At 43.6% G+C, this 20076-nt stretch overlaps 2 protein-coding genes across 4 annotated transcripts in view; both read right to left on the reverse strand.

Moving 5' to 3' along the window:
* Window positions 1-7289, reverse strand: part of hif1al (hypoxia inducible factor 1 subunit alpha, like) — a 13514-nt gene extending 6225 nt beyond the window's left edge. The window contains exons 1-3 of the mRNA XM_069668116.1: window positions 7182-7289; window positions 725-915; window positions 381-541 (exon numbers count right to left, since the gene is read on the reverse strand). Of these exons, the coding sequence (XP_069524217.1) occupies window positions 381-541; window positions 725-915; window positions 7182-7216 (387 nt within the window). The 5' untranslated portion in view covers window positions 7217-7289. The remainder of the gene's footprint in view (window positions 1-380; window positions 542-724; window positions 916-7181) is intronic.
* An 813-nt stretch (window positions 7290-8102) lies between these two features.
* Window positions 8103-19641, reverse strand: LOC138597100 (WD repeat-containing protein 20). 3 transcript variants are annotated; one of them, XM_069668636.1, is made up of 5 exons: window positions 19256-19641; window positions 18975-19120; window positions 15030-15212; window positions 12924-14333; window positions 8103-12451 (listed from the first exon to the last, which is right to left on the reverse strand). In XM_069668636.1, the coding sequence occupies exons 1-5, from the start codon at window positions 19377-19379 to the stop codon at window positions 12404-12406; spliced, it is 1911 nt and encodes a 636-aa protein (XP_069524737.1). In that variant the 5' UTR covers window positions 19380-19641; the 3' UTR covers window positions 8103-12403. The 3 variants fall into 3 exon arrangements, with proteins under 3 accessions (XP_069524737.1, XP_069524738.1, XP_069524736.1); XM_069668637.1 differs by having other exon boundaries at window positions 8103-12436; window positions 12900-14333; window positions 19256-19433; XM_069668635.1 differs by having other exon boundaries at window positions 18975-19641.
* Window positions 19642-20076: the final 435 nt, after the last annotated feature.

Consider the following 20076-nt stretch of genomic DNA (forward strand, 5'->3'; position numbering starts at 1 on the left):
ACAGTCGCTGAGACTCAGACAGTGGAGTAACATTTAGAGCCAAGGAGCAGTCAGGGAACAATTTATCTTAATGAAAATCACATTTTCAGTTACTCTGATGACGCTGCGGTTCTCCTTATAAAATCCTTCTTCTGAAGTTTAATTAATCTGAAGTCAGGGGAAATTAATTCTTAGTCTCTTTTTTGTCATTAAAGTGATGAATCGTCTCATTTACGTCCTGCAGAGTGTAAAGAGAAAACTAAGATGCTGACTTATCACAAGCTCGTCTCAGTGACTGCAACAGTTAATATTCTGTGTGTGGGACTTAAAACCAACAGTTTGAAATGATTGAAAAAAAAGTTTATTTTACCAAAATGTTGAAACTAATCATCATTCTTTACCTGCGTGATGCCGATGTGTGTGCTGACGTTTTCTGTCAGGTAGATCATGTCTCCCTCCTCACTCATCACCATGACGAAGCCGGCCAGCACCTGTGGGTAGAAAGTGTCCATTGGATCTTCCTCCTCCTTCTCCTCTTTAGACTCCTCTTTCTGAATCTCTCCTGTAAAGACAACCCGACAGAACAGCGTTGATGAAAACTTAGTGTCCTTTTCAGTTTATGTGCCTGTTTCCTATAACCTATATATCCTTTATTGACAGTGGGTGATAGTTTACCTGTGTGTCTTTCCAGTGACAAGGCATATTGCACTAAAGTTTAACAAAAACCTGATCATGTGTTTCTCACCTGGTCGGAGGAGGCGGCGCAGCAACAGGAAGCTGAGGGAGACTCTCATGATGGCGGCTTTGTCCAGGTGGGTGGAGACTCGCCGGGGGAGGGGCAAAGTACGGGCGAGCTCATAAAACACCTCCGTCTCTTTACTCCGCCTACATCGGGCTGCGTCACGAGAACGCAGCTTCCTCTGCTCCGAACTGTTCCTGTAAAAGGAGGATGAGGAGGAGGATGGGGAGGAAGAGAGGGGCAGGGGCAGGATCAACAGGGGTGAAAACAAGGACAGAAGAAGAGAACATTTTACAGAAGTGAAAAGAAAACAGGGACAAATTTGAAGGAATGAAGGAATCATGAGATTAGAGAAAAAAAAGGTGGAGAGGGTGAGAGAGCAGAAGAGGAGGGGAGAGAGAGAATGTGGGAAAGTCGGGAGAAAAACAAGAGTTGAAGTGAGATAAAAACAAAGACCAGCACAGAGTTTGTCAAAGTGTTTATCTTTCAGTCTCTGGATTTTGGAAACATGGTCGGAGATGTTGAGTACATTCAGTATGATTGTGTGTTCACAACAAACACCTTAACTTTTGTCCTTTAGAGTCTCATTTAAAGTCTGTGATAATAATCTGCGGTTTTATAGTCTCTGACATTCCTGCAGGATTTCTTCACGTCCACTTTAAGTCATATTTATCTAAAACTTATGATCAAACTCGAAAGATCTCTGTGTTTTATGATCAAACTGTCCTCTCTCCTGGTAACCACGTAACCCCTGATGTTTGTGGTGAAGTTAAAACACATTCACATCATGGAGTTTCCTGACCCTATGACCTTCCTGACCCGAGCAGAGTTCAGCTCCGTAAACATGGCTGCATATTTGTCTTCAGAACTAGAACAGAGCTGAGAGCAAAAATGTCCAAAACTGCAGAGAACAGAATGTTATTTATTTGAGCCGCTGGGAGACGGTCCAGACCCTCCTCCCTCCCTCCCTCCCTTCCTCTCTGTCTGTCCGTTCCTCCCTCTCCCTCTCTCTCTTCGTTCCTCGCTCCGCTCTGTTCTGCTTGACCCATATCAAACAACACATGCTGACCAGATAAAAGCAGTTGGTGGTTATGCAAGCCAATGAAATTAGACGCAACAAGCATCAGCACTTTCACTGGACGGAGTAAACAAAGTGAGAAGAGGAACATATCGGCAACAATAACAGGAAGGTTCACGTCTCACCAGCATGAGGTCCGTCGAGTCACTCAGAAATGAAACATGACCCTTATATCAAACACTTCCTCTGAGCACATCAAGCACACAGCACGTTATAGCAGCTGAATACAAGTTCAGAACAACGTCTCAGTGGTGACTGTTGAGCAGAAGCTGACAGTCAAACACAGCGTGTGATACGATACAGTTCCTAATCTTTGCTCCAAACAGAACTCTTTTAATTTAACATAAACTCGTTTATTTGTTCCTCCATATTAAAAGTATTTTGCTGAATAGAATGCACTTAAATATTTATTTATTGACTTATTCATTTCCTTCCTTGTTTGTACGCGTGTGTCTGTGGGAGTTCTGAAACGTTTTGTTTTCTGTCTAACTGAGTTGTTTGTTTTTCACAGGGATGTTGGGCTGCGTTTGTCCGTAATTATGCACTTGTTAGGGCATGTCAGTGTTTTGTCTTTAAAAAAACCCAACTATTTTGTGTGACTGGTTGTTCTGTGAGTAGAATAATTTTCTCTGTTCTCCTTTTAAAGATTGTTTTCTGTGTCAAACAGGTTGAAGGCTGGTTGAGGGTGTCACCCTGTCAGGGGATTCAGGGCTACAAAGATTAAATGACTTGACATCACGATCTGTCAGTAGATCATTCAGCCACACATGGACAGTCAGAAGTCTTGTCTGTGATGGTGACATGATAAGACGTCAAACAGTGAGCTTTAATGAAGACAGTAAACATCAAATAAAAGAGTTTGAAAAGGAAAACAAGCTCAGATGTTTGGTGCACATTAAAGCTGACGTGTTTACGAGCAGAAAATCTGACGGCTGAGAAACACTTAACGCAGGAAATAAACTTCAGCAGAGTCACATCTGCGACTGATTTCACCTGTCAGGACTGAAATGTTGTGGTTCAGTGAGTCTTTCCTTTGTTATTCACACTGAAGCACACAATGTTCCTGCAGACTGACACAGAACCCCTCTCTGTGTCCTCACCCTGTTTCACTGTTATGACACTATTCTCTGCAGAATATCTGAGGTGGGATTTATACAGTTGCTGCTCCATCAGAGGATAACATTAAATCTCTTATGGCTGACTTTTACTCACAGAACGGATCAGGGCTCATCTGAACTACAAACATAAGAGCGTCACTTTTCTTATTGCAGCCAAAACCTTCAAAAAACCTTTTGATTCAGATTAAGAGTCACTTCATATATCGGCCAAGGCCTCCTGTTCTCTTGCTAAAACGTGTGATCAACATCCAAAAGTACATTTGGTTACAGTAACATGGAAACACGCCCTTACTCATCACTGTGCTGATCCGCCCTCATCACTGACTGTAAGGACATGCAGGCAGACTTTGACTCTCTCTGAGCTCAGACACAGCTGCAGGATCGCTCCAGACTCATGTTGTTGAATCATCTTAGGTTAAAAATACATCAGACTGCATTTACAGCACAACACGTCGCCTGTGTGCAGAGTCCTGCAGGCAGACGTGTCAGCACAACATCTGTCACATCCTGTGTGTAAATACATTCTGCAGGAGTCCCCTCACCACTAACAGTTTAAAGGTCAAGTGTGCAGTGTGATACCCAACATGCTGGCAGCAGCTTCTGACAGGACAGGAAGCTCAGCACATGTACAGGCTGATAAACTGTATCTCCCACAAACACACACACACGTCGACCAGAAGCACACACACCTCCCTCCTAACTCATTGATGGAGCCAAAGACTGTTTAAATTTCATTATCTGTATTTCAGTATATTTGTATCCCAACAGGGTGCCTCCTTCACATTGTTCGTGCTACCTGTTTGTATGTCTTAAAAATGCTTCTCCTCATCATGTCCTCTCACCTGTCACCACCTGTTCTTTGTTTTTCACATGTTCCCACTGCTGTTGACTTTGGGAGGAAGTGTCTCCTGGGGGTCATGACCCGCAAAGCAGTCATGAGGTAAATCTAAGAAGCCATTAAATGTTTTACAGGATCAGAAATGAGAAACAGTTTCACGTTCGTCTTTTAACACCTGAAAGTGAAGTTCAAGTTAAAAACAAATCCCTTCAGTGTTTCTGCGATGGATTGTTGAAGTTAATACTCATTGAAATTTAAGTTACTACCAACCAAGAGTCACCAACAAACCTAGTGAGCATGTCTCTGGACTGTTGGAGGACGGCTGAAGAGGACCCGGAGGGAACCCACGCATGCACGGGGAGAGCATGCAAACTCCACACAGAAAGGCCCACTACGTCTGAGCAGGGATTCAAACCAGGAACCTTCTAACTGTGAGGCAACAGCACTAACCACTGCACCCCCGTGCAGCCCCCCAGAGATATTAAGGAACTATGAGAATATCAGATACCAATATCAATGCTATGCTACTATCAGACATAGAATCTGAGCACTGTGCTGTCAGGATCATAGAGATTAAACAATTAGTCGACTAACAGCAAATAAATTAGAAATTATTTAAACGATCAACAATTGGATTTTTAACAACTGGTCTGCAAAAACATTTCAACATGTCATCTTGGCCGTGGACATATTTTATAGTTCCTGGTATTTATTGAGCAGACAGTCAAAGACGACAGATGTCAGATTTATGGACAATGAAAATATCTGAAAGTTTCAGTCCTAATGGAACATTTGTGTGCAAATTATAATCTTATACGATTTTAGAAAATGTGAAAAAAAAGTGCATCAACCTCATCACTAACTGCTAACTAACATGCTGCTGTTTGTAGTGTTACAAACTCTCCTGTTAATAGAACCATTACTGCTTCCACTTTTCATAATACAGCTGTAATATGACGCCGTCACACACGCTCACTCTCTCTGTGAAACAGCAGCAACACGAGTGTGTGAGCTGGGAGGAGCTTCAGAGAACAGAGTGTCCTCACTCACAGGGCAAGACCGCACTGTGGGCCTTTCCCATTGCTCAATCTGAGTGTGCGTGTGTATGTGTGTATGTGTGTGTGTGTGTGTGTGTGTGTGTGGGTGTGTGGGTGTGTGGGTGTGTGGGTGTGTGTGTGTGTGTGTGTGTGTGTGTGTGTATATGCGCGTGTGTGCGTGTGTGTGCGTGTGTGTGGGCACGTTTTTACATTTCATTCAGTATATACAGTTTGTTCTCCAACACACAGACTTTGATGACATGCAGAGAATGATCAGACAAACACACACACACACACACGCGCACACACACACACACACACACACACACACACACACACACACACACACACACACACACACACACACACACACACAGACAACATGTGCTAAATCTAAATAAAGCTTCAGTGTCTTTAACACACACACACACACACGCACACGCACACGCACACGCACACGCACACGCACGCACACACGCGCACACTGTAATCTGTCGAGCAGGTGTGTGTGTGAACTGCAAAGGATAACCACCACGTACAGAGAACATTATGTCCTCTACTGTCCTCATCTAGAGGGAGAGAGAGAGAGGGAGGGAGGGAGAGAGAGACAGAGTGAGAGAGAGAGAGAGAGAGAGAGGGAGTGTGCTGCACACAGAGCAGACCTCCCTGCTGACTCTCAGAGTTTAAACGTCTGAATAACAGATGATTGTGACCTTGGTTTGGTTGGAACAAACTGTTCACTAAAACAAAGAGAAGTAAAGTGTGTGACGGCACATGGCCACACAAACACACACACACACACACACACACACACACACACACACACACACACGGCCTTTAATCCTTTTCCCACTGATACGATGACACCAAAATATTCTGGACTGAATTTGACGACAGCTGTTCCAAATGTTCTAGAAGAAACGACAGCTGCTACTACTGTATTTCTACGGCCTTATTATGAAGCTCTTAAAATAATAATTTACAGCTTGTTTTGTTGATCAGCACTGGGGTATTATTACACTGCACCATAAAGACATGAAAAGGACTTTTCCCACACTTTGCATCAAAAACAGACCATGATGAAACTTTCAAACTGACTGTAAAACTGTTTTTTGGAGCTTTTAATGAAAATTTAAATGTTTCTAGTTAAAAATAATTAGCTGCAACCAGTGATTCTTTTTGTAGATCGGTATTCAGCTAAATATTTTCACCAATATCCAGTTACTCGATGCGAGTACGCTGATGTCCTTGTGTCAACCCTCATAGAAATCTGCTGTTACAGCGAGAATGACAACACATGAGCCACATGGCGGGACCCTTTCATTATATCACTGTATGTTTGTGTGACCCACCCTGTTAGCAGCAGGTTGTACCAGCTGAGTGGGTTCCTCTCAGGTCCTGTGTGTGCAGACCAGTGACGGTGCAGACATTCACCCTCATGTCCTCTCAGTGTGAGTTCACTCCCACAGCTATTCCCAGCTCCACTGTTTGCATTAAACACTAGTAGTGGTTTAAAAATGGCTCCAAGCCTAAATCAAACCCAGATATGGAAATCTAAACTGAACATCTCAAAGCAAAGTGTGATGTGGGACTGAAATGATCAAGGACACCTCTATTTACAGGCTGTGGAAGTCACCTGCCAGGTACTTCTTAATTGATATCACGCAATAAGCTCCATTTTATACAAACTTTGTCCTCTTGGTCACCACGCTCTCTGATAGAGAAACAAAGCGATGCTTCTGTATCAGATGGATGGGTAAAAAGGACACTGAGAGGCAGGTCCACACAGCCAAACATAAATGAACATGTAGGCTACTAGAATTCAACGTGTGCATATTTCAGGTTCTATTTAATTCATAGTAAGGGTCCTTCTATGTGCCAGCTTGACAAATAAAAAACATGAAATATGAGTGAAGCAAACTCCCTGTAGTTACACTCATGAGCAGTGTGATGCATGAACAAAGGCTGCTGTGGATTTAGCACCAACACAGGATACATCACAGATTAAACACGCTATCCAAGGAAAACTTCTGATCTAAGGTAACCAGAAATTAAGTTTACTTTCCTGTGAGGTCACTACTGATAACCTCACACAAACCAAAACCTTTCGTTTAAAGGATAGAAGTAACATAATGTTTCACACTAAAAAGCATGTCTGTTGCAGAGATCAGAAACTATATTAAACAGGATTCAAATCTCTAACAGCTGTTTTGGTTAAATAAACATTGAATACACATATTTATCAAACATCATTAAACAGTCTGCATTATGATCACGGGCACTGTTATTTCCGCTGTATTTTTTCACGGCTCAGTAGGACTCGTGTCTGAAAGTTGACTGAAATAAAACCCGGATTAAAAACACGTTAAATATATAAATGAACCAGTCTTACCGTCTCACTGGGGCGCTCTCTTCGTTCTCCTCCATGTTCAAACTGCACACTGAGCTGCGACTACGCTTTTTATTATTGTTTATCCTGGCATGACAAGACTGTACAAACCAAACCCTCATCTGTCCATCAAGTTAAATACTATGTAAAGCGCTGCTTCCGCTCATTTTCAAAATAAAAGTCCCATTGGGCTAGTATCACTGTCTTCAAGTCAGTAACGTAGTGAGTTTGGTGATCACGTGTTTATTAAGACGAATACGCAAACTCTACAACAGCAAGCTACAACTCAGGGCTTTTATTTTTACGCTCAATTCAGGTTCCGGTCTTACCGACTGCCTCTGGCTTGACGTCATCATGAACGAACGGAAGGAGCCGCTCCAATGCCACGCCTCGCTTCACCTCGACAACCTTCGTGTTTTCTCGGCTGAAAGCGTCGTTTTTCTTCCTCCACAAGTGCAGCAAGGAAGTGAAACTGCCTGTGTTTGTCTGTGACGCCCTCTGCCGGTCACCAGTGAGAGACAGAGGTAATTTTGATGAATGAATAGTTTAGAGATGTATGAGTGAGCGTTCTTTCAGTTACGCCTGGAAATAAAGTTGTTTTAACTGAAGCTCAACTATTGCAAGTTGCAGTGATAAAATGCCAACTTTGAATTCTCAACAGCAAACGTGATTGTACTTTAATGGATTTGTTCCATAATTAATTCAGTTATAATTAGTGTTTGTGTCAATTCCAGTAACCTTTTATATCATCACTAGAAATGTTTTTAAAACTAGAATGAATTCCCTCCTATTTGTTTATTGTAAAAGCAGAATAATGTAATTATATTCATCTTATCAATAAAGTCTATCTTAATTAAAAGTCCAATTTATGGAGGCAACATCAGCTCAATGCTAAATCACACACACACACGATTGTTTCAGGTTTAATGTTTTAATAACAGATCTCCATATACAAACTGGATACAGTGACGTCATTCTGCCTCTAACTTCCACCAGATCAGGCATAACATGTGTGAAAGCGTCAGTGATGTGGTGTGTGTGTTTGTGTGTGAGTACATCCTTACATGTGCTAACTGTATGGTGTTAATGGAGAGACATACACACATGCACACATAAAAACAATATGAAAAATAAATCTGAAATAAAAAACAACTTCAATAAAAATAAAAGACAAAATTAACATGTTGTTTGTGGACTGACATTTGTTCCCTCTGTGCTGAAAGTTTGGGTCGTTTCTGTGCAGAACGTGACTTCAAGAGGAAAACGTGGCATCAAAACTTTTTTCTCATTGCACTCAAAGCTGTTTGTTTTTGTACTTTCTGCTCAGACACAGCAAACTGTGGAGGTGAGAGGTGGATTAAAGTCATGCAGGGCTACAAGCTTCTTGTTCAGTTAAGTGCTCATAGGTCTCAGTTATCTGGTGTTTACTCTGTTCTTCGCCGTCACCTCCCTCTGTGACCTCCGGTTCATCAAAATAGAAAAATTTGTTCCAAAATGACGCCAAGTGAGAGCAGCTTTTACAGAACGAACAAACGAAATCTGTTCACAGAGTAACTTCAATCTGAGAAACACAACCTTTTGGGGGAAATCCAAACTTTTAAATCTGTCCGTGTTGAGATCATATTATGGTTAAATATTCCTTTAACATCTAATGAGAGCAGATCGAGTTTTCCTCTTATCTCAGACTTTGTGGTGAAGCATTAATTTAACCTTTACGCTGAGTTTGACCCCAGAGCTCAGGAGCTCAGATACACTCAGAGCTGAGTCTATGGGCTGCCTGCAACACCCACACACGGGCTCAAACACAGTGTTTTTCTGTCGCTCCAAGGGCATAACCTTGGCTCCTGCAGTGCTGTTTCTGCTATTTATAGGATGTTTATGTCAGACAGGTGGCTCTACAGCACAAAAATGTTATAAAAAACACAAAGCTGATAAAAAAAACTGCCAGCTTTCCGCACTATGAGCCCTCAGCTGGTATTGAGCTATGACACACGTGGAAGCACGGTTCAGAAACACCTCAGCAGAACTTTCTCTCTTGTTGATCGTTTCCAAGAGGATCACACAAAGTTTGGTGAGCAGGTGTGTTGATTACCAGCGAGGAATTAGATTCACTATCAAGAAGTGCCTCTGATTTTGACTACTTTATTAAAATGCTTTCTCTTTCATTTAACTGTTTTCCAGTGAACCAAAGTTCTGTTGTCAAGGTTTGGAAAACGTGTGTGAGCTACAGCTTCGCATGGGTGAGATCACTGCAGGTGTACAAGGTGATGTAAGCAGACTGGCAGCATTTTGGGTGTTGAGTTAATGCTAACATCAGCATGCTAACGCTACACATTTAAAGACAGGGTAAGTCAGAAGAACTTCTCCTTGGTTAACCATAAATGTCTGAACAAGAATTCATTGCAATTTATCTGAACAGATGTTTGTTTGCAGTGATAGTACATCCCTGTCACCCAGCATAGCCTTGAGAACATAAACAAGCTGATATGAAGTCATGTTGGACTGAATATTGAAGTTAAAAGCAAAACTGGACATCAGTTATCCGGCCAAGAAGTTTGACTAACATGATAAAGCATTTCACGCAGCATGGTACAGGAATGTGGAGTTTGAATGCCCACAGTCATATTTATAATGCCTCAGAAACAGCTAATGTTTGCATGTCTAACTCCAGCCAAGACAAATGTATAAATGCAAACATTCAATATGTGCATGACGTGTATGGAAGAGTACGGAAGCCCAAAGAGGGAAGTGAGAAAAAAGGTTTATGGTTAAAACAGGTTTTCGGGATAATCCTTTTATATTCCTTTTTATTGTTTCCATCAGTGAAAAAGGTGGAAATAAAGTTTTAGTGGGTGAAAAAAGTATTGTTGCTGTTGTATTATTTATTTTAGTTAGAAGAGGAAACACTTCCCTATATTCTGAATAGGACATTCAGACTTTCTCAAGTTTATTTTCTCTTAATAGAAAGGTTCATGTGTGCTGTGTTTAAGAAACAATATAGTCATGATGAGATGCATCCTGTCTGTGGCCAAAATGAGTATTACGTGTTCAGAGACAACAAACACCACAAAACAAAAAGCAATTTAAAAAATGATCCTGGAAAAACTTGAATCTGTTGTAAAGTCTGAAACACGGCAAAGAAAAAAATAGATCAGACTGAGACTTACTAACTCGCCTCTCACGGCTTCCGTACAAGACAGAGGATTTTCTTTTTCTTCTTCAATTTATATTTAACCTAAAGTAATTACAAAGTACTGTTTGCTGCAGGGTTGTGGCAGGCAGGCAGCCCAGTTCTGCTGACATATAGGTAGTTATTTCTTGCAACAAATTGTGTTTGCTTTTCTTAAAACAATAAGCAGAACTGAAATCACAAAGTGAACGAGCATCTCGTTTGAAGTTGACACTTATTAAATACTCTGAAACAAAAGTATCTGGTGAATTGTGGATTGTAGGAACTGTTTCTGCACAGAGGTCAGATCATCGAGACAATAACACCCCACGTGTCGCTCATGGCAGCTCAGGATGGACTGTGGATTTATTGAATGTGCAAATTCCTGCAAGAGGCAATTCAGGTGCAACAGGAATGGAGTCCAAGACACAGAATACATGATGCTACACCATGAGGGGATTGTGTGTGTGTGTGTGTGTGTGTGTGTGTGTGTGTGTGTGTGTGTGTGAGTGAGCCGGTGTACGTTCGGAATGTGCAAGAGTGTGTGTTTGTTCGTGAGCTGAGTTATTCATTAAGATGCTGTTTGTCTGCGCAGGATGTTCAGCAGCATTATCATCAGATTAACTTCAGCTGAGACGTACAGCCAGCAGCCGCTCCCAATATTGCTCTCTGTGCTCGACGAGGGTCCAAAAAAGTTACACTGGAAATGCGTCCGCCTGTCGACGGATGAAACCCAGCTCGCGTTCAGGGACAAACTGGAGAAACTCTATCACACGAAATAAAAACACATTGACATCTTCAAGTTCCCTAAAACAGCAGACATTCAGTTTTAACTGTGGTTGCTATGTACAATAGAAGGATCTTCATATATTAATATTCTTCATCTTTCCTTTTGTCTTCACTTCCTTGCTGTCAAGTCATTATGTCCATACACGTTTGTCCATTTGTATTTATAGAGTATTTTCAGTATTTACATTATAAATTACTACACAGTCTTGTGATAAAATAAATAACTTAAATACAACGGCCGTGGCTTTCGCAGTGTCTTTGCATGAAGGGGAAACAGGAGGGATCGGACGAAGGACGAATGGAGGCTGAGCCTGCTGTTCGCCCCGTGTTGCTTCAGGGTTGCAGATAAAGGATAAACCACCTCTGCTGTTTAATGCAGTCGTTCTGCAGAGAAACACGGAGGGCTGCAGTGACGGCAGAGGGCCGAGGGACTGGGAACAAACTTTATTCCCACAGTGGCACGAGGTGGGAAACCCTCCCTGAAGACTAAACACAGTGTTGCTCCGTCCCACTGCTGAGCACCATAATAACGTCAGGAATCAGACTTTCAGATCGCTTTCAGGTCGTCTGATCCGCCGCGGCGCAGACGAAAGAAAGTTACAGCACATTAATTGTTCTTAAGACAGATATTTTGGCAGGTGACTGTTGAGGTCATTTGTTGGCAGAAACGCTTTTAAAAAGAAGAAAAAGCAGTTAAATGTTGTGATCGTCATGTGCATTAGGTGTACAACGACTGTCCTTCATTTGAGACACACTATCTTGTCAAAATTTGCGTACTTAGCAACTACACAGTACATCCTATACACAGTGCACTTCATGGCTGAGTACTAATGGAAGTATCCAAACTGAGACAGAGCACAAGCAGAGCTAAAGGCTAAATAGCTGCTACGCTAGCTTTCATCTATTCAAGGACATGTAGTTCCTAAAACTGCCCCCTAACTTTGTAACTTTACCTGAAGATGTCATAAATTCATTGAAGTAATGTTAGAGTAATACTACATGTACCGATGATTCAGGAAGTGTTTCCCACCTCTGAGGCCACCATGGGAGTAAGATCAGTCGGGATCAGGGTCTGGGTCATGGCTGGTTCAGAGGGTTATACTGACGGTTTAATACTGCAGTGGTAGGTAGAGTACTGTCTCAGGAATTTGGCCCCTAATCAGACATGTTCGTGGATCAGTGAAGAGATGGTTGGACTGAGAGGGGAGGATGAAGGACGAGGAAGGAGAAGGAGGAGGGAGGGATGAGTGCAAAGCTTCTCCTCCAGCTATACCACCGTGCCGCTCGGAGAGTTCCCGTTCTGTGCTGTCAAGTTCTGAACAGAGACAAAAACATGAAGGAGAGTTAGACACCAGGGACGATCACACCATAAAAATCTATCCTCCACTTTTTAGTGCTGGAAGATAAAACAAAAGCCATTTTTTCTGGGGAGCAGAGATAAAATCATCTCCTGTTGAATCATTTGTTTTGCTTTTGAAGAGGTGCAGGATGAGATATCCACCCGCTGAAACAAATACTCAACAGATCTCTGACCTGTGAGCCAAAACACTTGAAGAATACCGCTGAGCTTAAAGTTCTTAGTTTTACTGATAAAAATGTCACTTTACTCTGAAAACCAATTACAAGTATGCTAATGGTTCATAATCATTTTATGATAAATGAGTTATTTAATTGGACCCATTAATCATTTCATGAAAACAAATTAAAATAAGGCATATTTAAAAAGTTCCCTTTAATGTTTTCACAATCCAATGTTTCCCTACTGAAAGAGTGAGCAGCAGACATACCGCCTTCCCCGGCCGCGCCCAGGTGCAGATGAGGCCCTCTTGGCAGGCTGTGATGATGCAGTCGTCCATGAACACCAGGACGGTCAGCCGCTCATGTGCAATCTTCTTGCACACCAGCGGCTCCAGCAACGGCACCTCGTGCATGCGCGGGCACAGCGTGGTACCCAGGACCTTGGCAGCGTCCAGCCGGTTGCTCCTCGGCGCTACGTTGATCTTATCATTGCTTTTGCTGATGTTGCCCAGGCTGTGGTACCTCTTGTGCTCCTTCTCCACCCCACTGCCGCACCCGGACTTGTCCGACTTGCGCTCCTGGAGTGACAGCGTGGCAAAGCGGCCGATGCTGAACGGGGTGCTGTTTCCTCCAGTGCTGCTACCTCCCCCTCCTCCTCCTCCCCCGCTGCCCTCCGTCGTGCCCTGACCCTTGGAGGCGTTGGCGACAGCAGGGTGGGGCAGAGAGTTGGAGCGAGAAAGGGAGCGGGGAAGCGGTAAGGGCAGCGTTGGTGGGTTGGAGGTGCCGGTGTTAGTGTTCGGTGGGTGATGGTGCCCTTCAACACCTCCACTTCCTCCCCCAACTGAGGTGCTGTTGACTGCAACACTGCCAGAGTTGGACAGCGAGGGCCCAAAAGTGTTAGTAAAGGCGCGGGTCAGCGGCAGACGTGGGTACAACACGTCATCCGTCAGGTCCCACAGACAGAACTGCGTGTCCTGCCCCACCGAGCCAAACCGGTACGTAACGGACGCAGAACCGCCTCCTTTAGAGCTGTGCCGAGAAAGACGCGACAACGTGCTGCTCGTTCTGACCCGGCCGAAGTGCATGGAGTTATTTGGTGCCCCCTGGTGGAGGTCTTCCTCGCTGCCGCTAAGCTCCATTGGCTCCTCATCCTCCAGGGAAGTTGTGAAGGGGTCAAATGCCACCACATTGACCCATGATTTATGGCCGTGACCTCTTGCAACCACTCGGCTTTCTGCAAATGACCAGACAGTAACAAGATCATCCTCTCCACCTGTGGCGAGATATTTCCCATCAGGACTCCACGACACGCAAAGAAGTCCTCCGAAGTAGCTCTTCATCACGCCCTGCAGCTCCATCGAGTCAAAGTGGAAGACACGCAGGCAGCCATCCTGGCCCACGCACGCCACATGCACGCCATCCGGGGAGAAAGCAAACTCGTTTAAGCCTCCCTCACCCACGGCCCATCGTAACAACGGGTTGCGCGGTGTCTTGGTTTTGCAGGCGTAGACGGCAAAGCCCTCGCCCTGACGCAGCAGAGAGTACTGCGGGGCCGTGGTGCCACAAGGATGGTCCACGTTGTAGAGGTAGAGGTGGCCGCTGGCGTGGGAGGCCAGGAACAGGTTCTCCGACTTGGGAAGCCATTTAAGACACGTCACCTTCGATTTGTCTATCAACCTCTGGAGAACAGGAAGGAGGTGGACCGAGGGAAAGTGGAGAAGCAGAGGAAGGAATAGGGCAGGAAGAAGAAGAAGAAGAAGAAGAAGAGTAATTCATGAGAAACGATTAAAAGACAGATTAAAATAAAGACTACAAAGGCTTTGATTTTGCAGTTCATTGTGCTTTCATGTGGACACTACGTTGAGTCACCTCATTGCTGGCAAAATGTGTGATCTGAAAAAACTAAATATAAAGTGTTGAGAGACGAACACGCAGAGCAGACACATGGGAGGGTCTGCAGAGATCAGGAGACAGGCTGCAGCAGAGACGGTGACGAGACAAGACCGAGCCAACAGAGAGAAGCAGGGTGGGTGGGAGACGAGGAAAGAAAAATAATAAGAGAAGAAAATCCAACAGAAGGGAGGTGAACAGATTACGGAAAGACAAAGTCTGCACACACACACACACACACACACACACACACACACCAGGATCTCTTAAATTTAATTGGAGAAAGAGAACGAGGCCGATCAGGAGACGAGGTGAAAGAATGTGAAAATGACGTAGCACGTTAGAGGAACAAAGCTGGAGAAAGTGTCTGAATTTCTGGGCTACAACTCAGCAAGTAGGGCACAAAAATCTATACAAGAATGACAAATTACTCCTCATGCACTGAAGCAGGCTTTAATCGCAACAGAGGAAATCAAATGTTGTACCTCCTCATTGAAGAGTTTACTGGTTTCCTTCTTGATGGGGTCGAGATACTGGACCTGACCGGCTGAGAAGCCCACGATGAGAGCGACACTCTCCGCTGTGGCCGAGTACTGGTTGAAGTCGTGACACGTCGGCTGAGTCCCCTTGTAGATCCTCTTGTCTATGGGCTTACTGAGGTCGACAGCCTGCAGGTGGACAGATCAGAAAAGGAGAACTAACAATCAGCCAAGAGAAGTTTCAGGGACTTTCAGACGTCTTTGAGGGGGTTATTTTTCATGCATGATTCATTTAAAAGCATGAAACCACACCAAACTATTTACAACAGTTACAAACATCTGCTGACGATAGATCTTACAGGACTGGGCCTTTTTTCATTTGGTGATATGTTGTTCTTTTTCTGACAAATGATCTTGAAGCAAAGATGACAAAAAGTCACATTGAGATATTTCCACAGCAGCTGCAGAGTCAGATGGAAAAATGTTTTTTATCCACAGAAAGATGGATGGTAAACACGGAGTTTCACTGTCAGAATGAAGCAGCAAGGCTTTCACTGAGGAGCTGCTGTGTGCTGAAATTCAACAATCATACAGGAAGAGATCCATCAACCGAAATTCAACCAATGGTAGCAACAAAGACTAAAGAGCATCATCCGTGGCTGCACGAGTGGAGACATTCAGGTGATTGTACTACCTACGAACAGCACACAGAAAGGTCACAGCTGATCTCTGAGGGTTTGCTGGAGTCGTTCTTGATTAAACTGTTCTCACTGACGCCAAGTTTCAAATAGACACAGCCTCACCGAGCTGGAAGGTCGTCACAATCAAACATCAAACTAATGAAACACTGCAGCAAAGAAGATACTCATCGTGTCCAATAAGACATCATTTACAAACTAATAACTGCAAAGATAGAAATCAAAGCAGGACTGGTTCATATGTTTTAATGTGTCTGTCTTTAGACGACAGTCAGCTTCCCAAACAGGTTTTGTTATACCCCTTAAATAAATTCAGCGCGTTGACGCAGGTTTTTCAGACTTGGGAAGACCCGCTTATAGATGCTGATTGTCTTTTTTCCCATTGCCAGTGAAGTATCCTCCTGTCGGCCTCTTTTCTGCTGCTTCACCGTCTGACGTCACAGACGGAGACAGGGTTAGTAACCAGTGAAGATGTTACGGTGGTTAGGTCTTCATTGTATCTATTACTCATTCAGTCTGTGTATCAAACTCGGCACCGACACATTTGGAACGACGTTCGAGCGCTGCTTGCCGATCGGAGCCGAGGCGATAATTACCCGGGTCTACTGCAGAGTCATTTGACCCGGGTCTGAATGCCGATTGTAACCTTTCCCACTAAGCAAAAAAACGTGTGTTACCGGTTTTTTGACCGGTGGGAAAAGGGCTTTAGTTGTGATCTTTCCTCCTGTTCAAAGGAATCCCTTCATAATGAGCTGCAAGTGTAAGTGAAGAGGGCAAAATCCAAGGTCCTTGTTTAGATGAAGCTAATATGAGGTTTCAGCAGCCTGTTAGCTAAATCAAGTCTTCCAAAGTAAAAATAAATAGATACCATCTTTACGTTACTCTACCTCTGCCAAAGGTCAGCACATAAGGGTCTAAGAAACAATTCAAACAAGTTCAGGGTAAATTAGGAAAAGTCTTAATGATCACTGGAAGTTAAAGCAGAGTAAATCATTATCAATAAACAATAAAATAACAATAAAAGACTAAAAATATTTGAGATGCACCTGCATCTGTCTCAGCAGCTCTATTCCTGAACCTATTAAGCAGATAAGGTTTTGCTCAGATGTGACAAATCCATAATGAATACAGGTTCTTGGTCAATGTCATTAGAACATTCAGTTTTTCCTCCATCAATCACAGACGACCGACAAGCTAATTTCTCACCTCTGCAATTATACAGCAATACCTGATACACGACTGTTTCAAAGTGAATAACCGCCTTCAGAACAGTCTGATGAGAAAAACTCTTCAACGCTTTCTGAATGATCTTTGTAAAGGGCGAACAAAGCTGTCATATTGTATGCAAAAGAATAGTTTGTACATGGAGAACGCTTTACAAAAGTAAGACATAAAAAGACATAAAGATTCTTCTTAGCAAAAGTTAAAGAAGAATATAAAGAGTCAACAGTTCCTGCCTCAGTGTCAAAGTGCTCGATAATGCCTCTAACAAGCTGGAGTTAACAGTCATGGTGCTTTAAGTACAAAGAGAAGGTGAGCGTACGTTAGCTCTGCTGGAACACCAGCTGAACATACTATGATCGACTGATTAAAACCAGTAAAATCAAACAACACGGTGGACTGTAAAGTATTCTCCCCTGTCAGATGACACTGTGGGGGCATCGACTGAATGTAATGTAACTGTTTCATTATTCTTCTTTAAGGGCCAGAATTATTTCTACTGTGAAATAATTTAGTGTCTGAATTACACTGTTTCCAAACTAAAAACATGAACTTTACATCAGACCCTCAAAGTTTATTTTATTATTTTATTTAATGTTTATCTGTATCGGGACAAGTAGGAAGCAAGTAAACTGATGCCTCTCACTACAGCATTTACAGCCTTGGCTAATTGCAATGCCCGTCTGAGGATGGGCCTTTAATGTGTCGAGAAACTGAGCACAAACATCTCCCCCTGAGGTTTCTTCAGAAAGATGATTGTGAACACTGCGCTTTGATGATTTGACTTTACTGTAACTGCTCTGCTGTCTTGGTCATGTATTCCTCTGAAAAGAGATTTTAATCTTATCAGACTTCCTGGAAAAAGAAAGATTAAAAATATTAAGTCATTTGCAAAGAGTTGAGCGTTAAGCTGCCTGAAAAGACAAACTACATATCCACATTTACTGTAGTTTTGTAGTAGTATTAATATAGTAGTAATTGGTGGTAGTAATAGTAGCAGTAGTAGTAGTATTTTCATTATGACGCAGCAAAGCATTAATATAAAATTGTAACTGACCGTGTGCAATAACAGAAAAGCCTTGAAATATTCAAATGATGTTATTTCCAACGTTTCCCTCATTGATCCGTGTCAGGTTAAAAGGAGAAGCTTTTTACGTTTGTCCTCCAGTTCCTCCTAAATGGGTTATTAGCATTCCTCATTAAGAGGCAAGTGGTGCAGCTCGCTGCAAGCAATTTCAGCTCTCTAAAAATCCTTGGTGAATGCTAGCAATGCTAAAAACAAGCCCTGAAAGGAGACACTGGAGGACAAACAAACACAGATACTACTGCTTCCCTGTTGTCACAAAAACATCTGATTCATGCTTTCTGTCGTGTAGACCTCTGATGAATAATGTTGTAATAGATCAAAAGCACAGATGACAGTTACATGACTTTCATATTGATAATAGACTTTTTACATCATTGTACTCCATGAGGGGACAGCAGAGCAGGAGAGGCAGTGTGAGGTTTCAGGTTTCCAGGTTTAAAATCATCATCATTGTAAACCACCTGCTGCTACCTGACTCACCTTGCAATCTTGATCAGTAACAGCTAAACTGAATCTGCATGATTTGATGACTAGCAGAGATTAATACAGTGCATTAATGAGAATAAACAGTCTTCAGTTCACATGATAACAAGTAAAATAAGCACTGAATGCAGAGCTTTCAGAGCCTCCTGGCTGCTTCCTGCTCTGTAGTAACACTGTTGCCTCCTGTAGCCTCCACTGTCACTGTGCATCCGTCTGCATGATGCACCATCACTCTCTATTCAGACAAATTATCATCCATCCCGTTTTGCATTGCATAACAAATATAATATGTGCATGTTTTCTAGTTCTGTGCACCCCAAGCAGCCAGAGAGGCTCTGTTTAAAAAGATGACGAAATACGAGCTAACAGCATCACATTAGCAGTGCAGGCTAGCATGCTAAGCTAACACTGACCATCCAATGTGTCATTCCGAGCTGGAGAGAGGTGGGAAGATCGGCTCACCTTCTTGATGTTGGTGTACGTGTAAAAATAGAGCTCCCTGCCGATGTTGAAGCACACCCGCTCCGACTCCTCGCTCGGGTCTTCTGGCTGCAGTTTGACCATGGAGACCCGGACCGGCGGCAGGAAGCCCGCAGGAGAGGAGTTGGCTGCGGCATTGGAAGAGGAAGAGGCGGCGGCAGCGGCGGCGGCGGCAGCCCCGGGCCCCTGCAGCAGACCGACCCCTCCGCCGGGTATCGGACCGGGTCCAGCCCCGGGGCCCAGCGTGGCTCCGGAGGACGGACCCCGCGGCAGGCCGCCCCGCTGCTGCGAGTCCGAGAGGGTGAGCAGCTTGTAGAAGCCCTCTCTGGTCCGGAACTGGGATTTAATCTCATTGATATCCTTCAGAGCGCCGCCATCTCCGGCCATTTTTAGTACAAACAAGCCGCACAGGAAACTGAGATTTTGACCTGGAAATAATAACGCTACAATAAAAAAGTCCTAGAATAGAAATGGGAGAGGCGAAGGCGAGCAGCAGCAGCCGAGCTCAGCTAGGCCGACCAGCACTCCCGGTCTGCTCCAGTGCATTTTACACCAGCACCGGCGACCAAACCACGGCTACCTGATAAATAAACCCCGAGAGAAAGCCCTCCTGAGCCGGTGTGAGCATCATCCTCGACCGGGGCTCTGCCTCCGTCCATCCAGTGTGCGTAAAGACGTGCTATGATGCGTCGCTGCTGCTGCTGGCCCGGTCTGACACTGCGCACTCTCACTGATGTGACGGGGAGTAAAGAGAGGGCACCCGGCCCCGGACAGCTCGCTTCATTTACCCCTCGTTTAACCTCCCAGTGACACCCAACAGGACCACCTTAACATATCAGCAAGTGGGCTGCTTTAAAGTCACATACACATAAAAAACCCCCAATAAGAATAACTCAGGCGACTTTAGATTAAAAAAAACATTAGTGCCACAGAGAGTAAAAATGTAAACATTAGAAATCTGACCCTGTCATGCTCATATTGCAAATGTAAATATAAGGGAATTGGTTTCCTGAATAATGTACTCTTACTCTTACTCTTACTCTTACTATTAAGAGTTTCTAATTCTAACTGTGTTGTTTTGCAA

Source organism: Semicossyphus pulcher, unplaced genomic scaffold, assembly GCF_022749685.1.
Source record: "Semicossyphus pulcher isolate SPU_LCO1_2020_fin unplaced genomic scaffold, fSemPul1.0.p SCAF_19, whole genome shotgun sequence".
Taxonomy (NCBI): Eukaryota; Metazoa; Chordata; class Actinopteri; order Labriformes; family Labridae; genus Semicossyphus; species Semicossyphus pulcher.

Coding starts and splice junctions, on each gene's coding strand:
- LOC138597100 (XM_069668635.1), bottom strand. CDS start 19,379: ATGGCCGGAGATGGCGGCGCTCTGAAGGATATCAATGAGATTAAATCC. Junction 15,213..18,974: donor CGTACACCAACATCAAGAAG/GTGAGCCGATCT, acceptor GTCCACCTGCAG/GCTGTCGACCTCAGTAAGCC. Junction 14,334..15,029: donor GTAAACTCTTCAATGAGGAG/GTACAACATTTG, acceptor CCTGTTCTCCAG/AGGTTGATAGACAAATCGAA.